At 45.7% G+C, this 11,770-nt stretch overlaps 1 protein-coding gene and 1 non-coding gene across 2 annotated transcripts; one reads left to right on the forward strand and one right to left on the reverse strand.

Annotated features, from left to right (window-relative positions):
• Positions 1-8,643: 8,643 nt before the first annotated feature.
• Positions 8,644-9,138, reverse strand: LOC125595151. The gene has a single exon (XM_048771062.1). The coding sequence runs from the start codon at positions 9,136-9,138 to the stop codon at positions 8,644-8,646; it is 495 nt and encodes a 164-aa protein (XP_048627019.1).
• A 1,185-nt stretch (positions 9,139-10,323) lies between these two features.
• On the forward strand, positions 10,324-10,429 carry LOC125595153. Its single transcript, XR_007330095.1, has one exon. It is a non-coding gene; the product is annotated as a small nucleolar RNA R71 (small nucleolar RNA).
• Positions 10,430-11,770: the final 1,341 nt, after the last annotated feature.

The raw sequence follows: 11,770 nt of genomic DNA on the forward strand, positions 1-11,770 counted from the left end.
CCCAATCTATTATCACGATTTTGGTTCTAACTCCTTGGGATTTCAAGCTTAATCTAGTTTTTCAGTAATCTCTCAACCGAACAAAGTAAAACCTGAACTCTCTCCAAATCACGCATGCAATTCGCGATTCGTGGTTCTTCCTTTTTCCCTCTTGAGCAACTTGAATCGTTTTTCTCGGCATTATACTTTGAATTTGAACAAATTCATCTTAAGATTGCTAGGAAGATAGAAGATTCATTGTGAAAGATAATGTGAAGGTTCTTTGGGGCTGTTGATTGTTGGTTGATGCGGATTAGGGTTTAGGGCTATTTACGGTTGTTGTTCTTCATGTTGTGATTGGGTTGTTTGAAAATTGAATGGACTTGAGTTTAACTGAGAATGGGTAAAGATCCATCGTTTTCTACACAACCCACGAACGGTACTAATGCTTAATTCATTGTTCTGTTTTGCAGATGCTCCGAGAACAAAGCAAAGGCATTGAAAACTCCGAAGATCACCCGTGAGAACTACGTGCTTCAACCATGCCACAATGCCCCGGCCTCTTACCCATGGCCGCGTGTGGGACAAGGGTCAGCCGATCGTCTCAATGACCCATGGTCCTCACCTTCAACTCCGAAGGGTGGGACAAAGAGTCCACGCAGAGATACAACACACTCCTCAACACTGAGATCTTGCCTACTCGATTTGGTCACACAGAGACCCTCGCTGCTCTTGGGCTTACATCGACGTGTTTGAGACGCTCAGTGCCATGGGGATTGCTCCCCTCCTGCCACCAGACGTACGAACTTTACCCAGACCTCATCCGGCAAGCTCTCGCCACCGCTCAGATCAGCTACGAAACCCTCAAGCGCCAACATATGAGAATTGTTCTTTCTCATTCATGGCCGATGGCAAGTTCTGCTCTCTTTCTTTTTCGCTTGACCAGCTCAACGAGATATAAGAGATCTCAGATGAGCGAAAGGATGTCGCAGTGGAGAACAAGTTCACTCCAACAGAGAGGTTTTGGGACCTCATCGCAACCGTACCAGATCATTCGCCTCCTGCAGGCATATTAGTCCCAGATCAGAAACCCTACGTTGAGGGTGATTGCTAAGATGGTCTCCAACCTCCTTTTTGCCAAGGATATTCTACTCGCGCAGAGACTGCCTGCTCCGGAATGAGAACAAGAAGGATCGCTGCGGCAGCCTTGCTCACTCCACTGTTCAAGCACTTCAGGATCAACTTGCGAGTCAACGCGGTCAATTACAAACATCGAGTATGTGGATACTCCTATCTGATCTTGTGCCACATCCTTCGCGATGAGACCACATACAGGTTCTGAGGGAAACGTGCTGTTCTTCAAGCTGCCACAACCCAACCTCACAAACTTCAGCTCGATAGAGAACATCTGTTTCTTACCTGACCCGGAGTTCCTTTGCGCCGACCCACGAGCGCCACCTCCGGATGATGAGATGGATGACCAGAGGACATCACACCGGATGAGGCACGGCCTATGACTTAGGCCCACTCGATGATGATGCAGACCGATGCCACATACCGCCGCAGGATGGTTGATTCACCAGCGAAAGAACAACAGCCTCATGAAGAGGATCCTCAAGGCGATCACGGGAGGTTGTTTCGGCGGTTAAGAGCCCCGGCCATCCGCGCATGAGCAGACTCCGCAGCAATCACATCGCCCGGGCAAGGAACCGGCTGGATCTTCTGCAGCAGGAGAGCGTCTACCGAAGAACAGAGGACAGCTGGTCACTCCGAGAGCGGGGAGTCAGACTGATCCCGCCACATCACCCTATCTCATTGTGTTATCCATCTAAACAATTTATTTTCCTGGTTTTTTACTTGCTTTTTTTGGTTTGTTTTAGCCTACCTCTCGAATTTATTTTCACAACCAGTGATGGTGTGAAGTAAGTCTGGGGAGGCGATTGTGTGAAACTAATCTCCCTTCTGTTTCTTTTGGCTTTTATGTTTGAGTCAGTCCTTGTGTTTCATCGAGTCAGTCCAAACTCTTGTGGGAATTAGACCCTATTCTGTGATGATCTTTTAACCACCTCGTGCTTTAACTTTCTTATTTAGTGACCTAGCAGTGACGAAAGACTCACACTTGGACCTGGATGAATCCTGACTTATCTCACTTGACTCTCCTGAAGTTTTCAGTCGATCAGGTTACAGTGGGTAGACTTACTCAATCTAACTTGAACCAAATTTGACTGCAATTTCCTCTTGTTATGGGCATTAGATCAGGGAAACGAGAACCCACTTCAGGACTTCTTACTCTTTTTACCAATCTTGCTGATCCTGAGTGGCTAGTTCATTTGCTAACTAGACCTCTAAAGCATTACTATTCGTTTCCACCTATGGCACTATGTCAGTTTCATATATGCATTCAGCTGCGTCACGCAAGACTGTTACCTCTTACGGCAGGTCTCAAGCAAAACAAGGAGGGAACAGGGAAAAAAAAAAAAAGAGCAGATCATTTTTACTCATTTCCCCATCACCAAAATCTTGAATTTCCTGGTTCAAATATATATATGAGAGATTGAACAGAGAGGATTATATTGAGCAGATTGAACTTAATATGGTCAGAATGAATAAGGGGAATAAAGGCTTAGGTACAAGGTAGTAACTAGCTAAAATAATAGCCACTCAGGATCAGCAGATTGTAAAGGAGTAGAAGTCCTGAGTGTGGATCTCGTTTCCCTGATCTAATGCCCATAACAAAGGAAATTGCAGTCAAAATTTGGTTCAAGTTAGATTGAGTTAAGTCTACCCACTGTAACCTGATCGACTGAAAACTTCAGAGAGTCAAGTGAGATAAGTCAGGATTCATCCAGTCCAAGTGTGAGTCTTTCGTCACTGCTAAGGTCACTAAATAAGAAAGTTAAAGCACGAGGTGGTTAAAAGATCATCACAGAATAGGTCCTAATTCCCACAAGAGTTGGACTGACTCGATGAACAACACAAGGACTGACTCAACATAAAGCCAAAAGAAACAGAAGGAGATTAGTTTCACACATCGCCTCCCCCAAGACTTACTTCACACCATCACTGGTTTGTGAAAATAAATTCGAGGTAGGCTAACACAAACCAATAAAAGCAAGTAAAAACCAGGAAAATAAATTGTTTAGATGGATAACACAATGAGATAGGTGATGTGGCGGGATCAGTCTGACTCCCCGCTCTCGGAGTGACCAGCTGTCCTTCTGTTCTTCGGTGACGCTCTCCTGCTGCAGAATATCCAGCCGGTTCCCTGCCCGGGCGATGTGATTGCTGCGGAGTCTCTGCTCATGCGCGGATGGCCGGGGCTCTTAACCGCCGAAAACAACCTCCCGTGATCGCCTTGAGGATCCTCTTCATGAGGCTGTTGTTCTTTCGCTGTGAATCAACCATCCTGCGGCGGTATGTGGCATCGTCTGCATCATCATCTTGGGCCTAAGTCATAGGCCGTGGCCTCATCCGTGTTGATGTTCCTCTGGCTCATCCATCTCATCATCCGAGGTGGCGCTCGTGGGTCGGCGCAAAGGAACTCCGGGTCAGGTAAGAAACAGATGTTCTCTATCGAGCTGAAGTTTGTGAGGTTGGGTGTGGCAGCTTGAAGAACAGCACGTTTCCCTCATAACCTGTATGTGGTCTCATCGCGAAGGATTGGCACAAGATCAGTAGGGAGTATCCACATACTCGATGTTGTAATTGACCGCGTTGACTCGCAAGTTGATCCTGAAGTGCTTGAACAGTGGAGTGAGCAAGGCTGCCGCAGCGATCCTTCTTGTTCTCATTCCGGAGCAGGCAGTCTCTGCGCGAGTAGAATATCCTGGCAAAGGAGGTTGGAGACCATCTTAGCAATCACCCTCAACGTAGGGTTTCTGATCTGGGACTAATATGCCTTGCAGGGAGCGAATGATCTGTACCGGTTGCGATGAGGTCCCAAAACCTCTCTGTTGGAGTGAACTTGTTCTCCACTGCGACATCCTTTCGCTCATCTGAGATCTCTTATATCTCGTTGAGCTGGTCAAGCGAAAGAGAGCAGAACTTGCCATCGGCCATGAATGAGAAAGAACAATTCTCATATGTTGCGCTTGAGGGTTTTCGTAGCTGATCTGAGCGGTGGCGAGAGCTTGCCGGATGAGGTCTGGGTAAAGTTCGTACGTCTGGTGGCAGAGGGAGCAATCCCCATGGCACTGAGCGTCTCAAACACGTCGATGTTAAGCCCAAGAGCAGCGAGGGTCTCTGTGTGACCAAATCGAGTAGGCAAGATCTCAGTGTTGAGGAGTGTGTTGTATCTCTGCGTGGACTCTTTGTCCCACCCTTCGGAGTTGAAGGTGAGGACCATTGGGTCATTGAGATCGATCGGCTGACCCTCTTGTCCCACACGCGGCCATGGTAAGAGGCCGGGGCATTGTGGCATGGTTGAAGCACGTAGTTCTCACGGGTGATCTTCGGAGTTTTTTCAATGCCTTTTGCTTTGTTCTCGGAGCCATCTGCAAACAGAACAATGAATTAACATTAGTACCGTTCGTGGGTTGTGTAGAAAACGATGGATCTTTACCCATTCTCAGTTAAACTCAAGTCCATTCAATTTTCAAACAACCCAATCACAACATGAAGAACAACAACCCGTAAATAGCCCTAAACCCTAATCCGCATCAACAACAATCAACAGCCCCAAAGACCTTCACATTATCTTTCAAATGAATCTTCTATCTTCCTAGCAATCTTAAGATGAATTTGTTCAATTCAAAGTATAATGCCGAGAAAACCGATTCAAGTTGCTCAGAGGAAAAAGGAAGAACCACGAATCGCGAATTGCATGCGTGATTTGGAGAGAGTTCAGGTTTTACTTTGTTCGGTTGAGAGATTACTGAAAAACTAGATTAAGCTTGAAATCCCAGAGTTAGAACCAAATCGTGATAATAGATTGGGAGTTTAAAGTTTTTGAATTTGGGGTTCCTTTTTTTATGGGGAGGAGGTTGCAGCGACTTTTGTGCTAAGTGGGGGAGTGGGGTGGTTTCCTTAAATAGCAACCCTAACCGCTTCGCCATCTCGTTTTTTTTTTTTTTTTTTTTTTTTTTTTTATATTTGTGTCGAAACTTAACTGAAGGAGCAGCTGTTATCCAGCGAGAACAGTCTTTACAGGAGCTCCTGTTCTCCAGCGAGAACAGTCTATGGGTTGTCTCCGAGAATCTTCGATTTTCTTTTCCTACACAGAATTCAAAACGAACTACAAAGAATTTGAAAGGAAAAATATATATTTACACTCACAAGTGGGTTGCCTCCCACCAAGCGCTCGATTTAAGTCACTAGCTTGACTTTGATCAGTCTATTGAGCTGTGGAGGGATTGCCCAAGGGAATTTCTTCACCTTCTGCAATTGTTGTTTCATCAGGTATGCTTTAGACGCTGACCATTAACGACGAATTCTCTTCCATTCGTATCCAGTAGCACCACTGCTCCATATGGTCTGACCTCCTTGACATTGAACCCTCCGGACCATCCGGATTTCAACTTCCCAGGGAACAGCTTCAGCCTGGAGTTGAAGAGCAAGACTCGATCATTCGGTTCAAAGCTTCTGCTGATGATCCGCTTGTCATAATAGGCCTTGGTCTTTTCCTTGTAGATTTCGTTCTTTCATAAGCCGGTGCCTGATCTCTTCAAGTTCGTGAATCTGGATGGTACACCTCTCCTGGGCTGATTTGATATCGAAGTTGAGTAGTTTGACAGCCCATGCCGCCTTATACTCGAGTTCCACAGGAAGGTGACAGGCCTTGCATAGACCAGATGATATGGAGGTCCCTAGTGGCGTTTTGTCGCCTGTTCTGTAAGCCCATAGCTCATCATCTAATTTTAGAGACCAGTCCTTGCGTGTAGTTCCGACTGTTTTCTGCAGGATACTCTTGACCTCTATATTAGACACTTCCACTTGGCCACTTGTTTGATGATGGTAAGCTGTAGCAACTTTATGCTTGACACCGTTCTTCTTCAAGAGGCCTTGAAACCTTGTTGATGAAGTGAGTGCCTACATCGCATATGACCATTCTAGGTACTCCAAACCTTGGAAGATGATGGTTTTAAACATTTTGGTTACAAACCCGTGCGTCATTGGTCGGGCTGGCGATTGCCTCTACCCACTTGGAAACATAATCCACCCACTAGAATGTACTCTTTCTTATACGATGGTGGGAATGGTCCCATGAAGTCGATCCCCCAACAGTCGAACACCTCGATCTCGAGTATGAAGTTCTGGGGCATCTCGTTCCGCTTGCTAATGTTCCCTTGTCTTTGGCATGAATTGCACTTGGAGATGAAAGCTTGTGCATCATGGAACATTGTTGGCCACCAGAAACCGGCTTGCAAGACCTTGGAGACGGTCTTGAATGCCGCAAAGTGCCCGGCGTAAGAAGAACCGTGGCGGTTATGCAGGATCTCTGGAATTTCAGCTTTCTGGAACACATCGTCGGAACACTCCATCCTTGCAGTGTCGATACAAGAACGGTTTCATCCCAAAAGTAGAGTTTTGCATCCCTCGGAATTTCCGCTTCTCGTTCCCAGTAAACTCAACTAGTCCCTTCTCTGAAGATAAAAAATTATCTATCTCATCGAACCAAGGTAGGTGGAATATCTCTTCTTTATAGCAGCAATAAAGTGTTCCTGGTCTGCGGAACAGTCGGCGGAACAATCGGAGAAACTTTATGCGGAACAATCAGCAGAACAGTCTGGGGCGTGGGTATCTTGTCTGTTCTCGGCATACAGACCAATCGCGTAGACTTGTTCTTCAGGGAGACTGTCATCAAGAGTGGTCTCTTCGTCGATCTTCATTCTTGACAAATGGTCGGCGACTCCATTCTCAATCCTTTTTTTTATTTGATCTCAAGGCCGATTCCTAGAGTAGGAGGATCCATCAGAGCAGGCGTGGTTTGGCAGCTTTCTTCGTCCTCAAGCAAGTACCTCAGAGCTGTGTGATCTGTGTGCACTATCACTTTAGAACATACTGGAAAATGGCTAAAAGCTCCTTCTGGTTTGCCATATCGGCATTAGGCTTCATCATCGTCCTGCTCGCGTAGTAGATCACATGCAGTTTCTTATCTTTTCTCTGTCCTAGCACTGCTCCTTCTGCGAAATCACTCGCATCTGTCATGATCTCGAAGGTAAGTCCCAGACCGGAGGCTGAATAACCGGTGCACTAATCAAGGCTCCTTTTATAATGTGGAAAGCAGTCAAACAGTCGCTATCAAACTCGAATTTGGTGTCCTTGCAGAGCAGTCTCGTGAGTGGTCTTACGATCATTGAGAAAGCCTTGATGAATCCCCTGTAAAAACCAGCGTGTCCCAAGAAACTCTTGATTCCCTTGACTCATGTTGGCGGCTGCAAGCTCATCATCACCTCAATCTTTGCCTTGTCGACTTCGATCCCCTTCTTAGAGATCTTGTGCCCGAGAACAATCCCATCCTTGACCATGAAGCGGCACTTCTCCCAGTTCAGTACTAGATCCTTCTCCTCGCAGCGCTGCAACACCCTGCACTAGTTTTTCAAACAAACAGAAAAAGAGCTTCCATAGACACTAAAGTCATCCATGAAAACTTCCATTATGTCTTCAATCAGGTCAGTAAAAATAGACATCATGCAACGTTGAAAGGTCTCAGGAGCATTGCACAAGCCGAATGGCATTCTCCTGTATGCAAACGTGCCATATGGGCATGTGAACGTCGTCTTCTCCTGATCATCAGGGTGGATAGGGATCTGAAAGGAACTTGAATAACCATCTAAAAAGCAATAGTATGAGTGGTTAGCCAACTGTTCAAGCATCTGATCAATGAAAGGTAAAGGAAAGTGATCTTTACGAGTCGCAACATTCAATTTCCAAAAATCTATGCACATGCAATGTCCAGTTACTGTTCGAGTCGGGATTAATTCATTCTTCCTATTTGTTATGACAGTTATTCCACCTTTCTTAGGAACTACAAGAACAGGGCTAACCCAGTTACTATCAGAGATAACATAGATCACACCAACCTCTAGAAGTTTCATTATCTCTTTCTTTACAACATCTTTAAGATTTGGATTTAACCTCCTCTAATGTTCTATAGAAGTCATCGATTCATCTTCTAGGTGTATTCTATACATGCAAAGATCAGGTGAGATGCCATGAATGTAAGCTAGTGAATAACCTAGTGCCTTACGGTACTTTCTTAGCTCACACAAAAGTTTAGATGTTTCCACATTGGTCAGTTCAGAGTTCACAATAACAGGATAAGTGGAATTTGGCCCTAAGAACGTGTACATGAGCCCTGTAGGGAGTGATTTGAGCTCGATCTTTGGAGCTTTCAGTTCGCTCCATGGATCGTCGAGTTGCATGTTCGGCTTAGTAGCGTCTTTCAAAGCGACTGCTCCAGTGGGCATCGCTCTCATTGCTCTCGTCTTTCTCCCCCAGACTTAGATAGGCGACAAGCCTTTCCATGCTTTTGGCAGGGTCAAGCATCTTGTCGTAGCCATCCGTGTCCACGCTCATGACGTTATGCTCTGTCTCAGAACTGATCAGGGCTAGCTCGAGTGGATCGTCGGTCAGGATTTCCTCAATCATGCCTTCTTGAGGGAATAGCGCCTGATCTTTATCCTCAACGGTTTAGGTCTGCGTATCTAGCATTGGTTTCTTCAGTCATTTTTTCATTTCAAACTTCATCGCAATGTCTCCTAGGTGAAGATCAATCCTTCCTTGTCGAACATCAATGATCGCACCAGCTGTGCACAAGAAAGGACGACCTAGGATGAGTGGCTCTCTCGGTTCTTCTTCAACCTTCAGAACCACAAAAGCTGTCGGAACAAACGTGTTACCCACTCGGACATGAAGGTCTTCCAGAATACCCACCGGTGACTTGACTGATCTATCGGCGAACGCCAGGGAGATTCTTGTCGACTTGAAGTCTGAGAAGCCCAGTCGTTTTGCCACGGAGTAAGGCATGAGATTGATGCTGGAACCCATATCATATAGAGAACAAGCGAATACGGTTCTCCCAATTTGTATGGAGAGAACAAACTTGCCTGGATCATCCAATTTCTTAATTGGCTTGTTATGAAGTACCGCAGTGCACTTTTTTAAAACCATCAATAGTTCACTGTCTCCAGTTACCTTGCCATAGATCAACCCTTTCATCAAGCTGGTATCATCTGGATCGCATCCACAAGAGGTAACTTGATAGTTAGATCCTCTAGCATCTTTTTACACTTGGTCTCCTCCCGATCCTTACGAGATGTCTTTGCCGGAACAGGATATGGAACCTTAGGGGTGTATTCGCGCGGAGGAACAAGATCAACGGGTTGAGCGACAGGGGTTGGATCAGTCTCAGCAGACTGTTCCAGTTCCTCGTCAGACAAAGGGGGTGGTTCAGATCGTGGTTGCTCACCCTCCTTTTGCTTACCCTTTTCCGCTGCTGATAACTTCTTGGGAATTGTATCCGGTAGGGTTCTTTCACTCCTCAGTGCTACGACATTGCATTCCTTAGGGTTTTTATCGGTCTTTCCAGGTAGAGTACCTTGCTGCCTCTTATGATCTCGGCTGTCTGCGCGATCTGAACATCCATCTGGCGCATATGACTAGCTATGTTATCATATTTGGTACTCAAGTCATTGAACATGTGGTTCATCTTAGAGTTGAAGTCCGTGGTGACTTGATTCAACGCGTTCCCTTGAATTTGCTGACCCTGGAGCAACTGATGCATCATCGTCGCTAGACCCTTTAACTCGTCTTGCGGAGCAATCTCTGGCGAAGGAGCGGTCTATTGAGCAGTTTTGCTGTTTCTGGTTTTGGAACTGGTTGTGCTGCGCTTGGCTCAGGACATATGTTCATCCCTGGTATGGTTTCTGATAGCCGATGTTCTGCCCTTGACTGTTCTGCACGTTGTCAACCGGTTTGTCAACCTTGGGATACGCAAAGAGTTGAGGATTGTTCCTAATGTTGGGGTTCGGGTGGTAGTTTTTGTACTGCCATCCTTGTCCATTAACGTAGCTCACTTCTTGCTGATCATCCACGGTATTGTCTCCTTCAGGTGTAGCATCTGAAACATGTTCTCTGATGCAGCTTCCTCCATGATGAACACTTGGCTCTGATTCCCTTCAACAGCTGGTCAACCTTGGCCGCGAGGTCGTCTATGCTCTTTACGCTTTGGAGCGATCATACTCCTTGTTCTTGTTGAGGGAGCTGGACGTTATATGTTTCAATCAAGTGCGAATGCAACCATGTGTTGTTTGTGTCATGAAATCCCCATTGCTCGAGAATCTAGAGCATTGCAAAACTCATAGCTCACTTCATCCTAGACACTTCCAGTCTTAGTCATCCTCAAACCCATGGTGAGGGCACTCCCTCGGTATTCCTTGTAATGCTCCCAAGCATCATAGAAAGGTTCGTCGGTCTTTTGCTTGAAATTCGAGATCTTATGCCTCAGAGCTGCAGTTTTGGACTTCGTGTAGAAGTGGCTTAAGAACGCTGCTCTGACTTGTTCCCATGTAGTGAGCGTACCGGTTGGGAGCGAGTCAAGCCAGCGAGCTGCTTGCCCTTCCAAGGAGAATGGGAACAACGTGGATTTGAGGTAGTCTGTGGCACTCCATTTGCCCGAGAGAATTTGCAGACTCTCTCGAAGTTCTCGATGTGGTCCAAATGGATTTCAGCAGCGAGACCGTTAAACGTTTTCTTCTGCACCAAGCTGATCAAAGCAGTTTTGATTTCATAATCCTGTCAAGTGCAGGAGGAGGGATGATGGCGGAGCGAGTGCTGGGGAATTTTTGCGGAAGTTTCCGCTCTCCGATGGGAGTGCCTTGTTGCTCGACTTGCTGAGCAGCAAAGTCGGCGGCTGCTTGGCGAGCAGCTTCTTGTGCATTGATGGTCTGCTGCATCTGCTGCATCTGTTGTTGCATGAGCGCCATTGCAGCAGTGAGATCATCTTGGCCTCCTTGATCAACCATTGTGGTGTTAGTAGGCCGTGGTTGTTGACGGTTCTGTTTTTCTAATCTTGCGAGCTCTTCGTTACTTAGCGTGAATAATGTTCCTTGTGCGTTGCTCCGAGTATGTCTACTGGTCATGCACATGGATCATTAGCTGAAACAAAGAGAGAACAGCAAGTTAGATGTTTTAGACTAAATATAGAACTGAAAAACAAAGGTAAAATATCTGGTCCCTGGCAACGGCGCCAAAACTTGATACACTAAAACTGAACCTTTCCTACTGTCAAGTTAACAGTGGTAATTGTAGTATTTGAGATTCAATCCAGAGGACCAGTCTATACTTTTATTCTTATAAGTTTTCAACTTAGCTAAAACTAAAAGTGGGGTTTTGAATTAAGTTGTGACATGCAAGTAAAGTAAATGATTTCAGATGATTAAAATTTAATATTAGAGATAAGCCGATCTAGGTTTCTCATTGGGTGTCAGCTCAACCAAACATTTATTCAAGCTCCTTAAAACCAATCTAAAACACACGGATCACTCTTAGTAGAACAACCCACTGTCGTGGTGCTGTTCCTTTGCGGTTCGACCTTGATACCTAAACTGTCGTTTGGATCAAGGATCGATCACAAGTAACAGAGATCAAGTCCGATAGGTTCACCACCAAGCACTCTGGTATCTACTTTCGCTGACTAGAGATGCGCGCTCGTTCATTAATATCAAGCAAACTACTACAACAACTACGGTTAATGAGTGGATTAAACCTAAGATCTAGCGGTAAGTGATCAGGTTTAAGCTAGCACTAAGAGCTGAGTGGAACGGAGACACAATAGAGTTGCTTATTTATG

This window comes from Brassica napus (assembly GCF_020379485.1).
Source record: "Brassica napus cultivar Da-Ae chromosome C9 unlocalized genomic scaffold, Da-Ae chrC09_Random_58, whole genome shotgun sequence".
NCBI lineage: Eukaryota > Viridiplantae > Streptophyta > Magnoliopsida > Brassicales > Brassicaceae > Brassica > Brassica napus.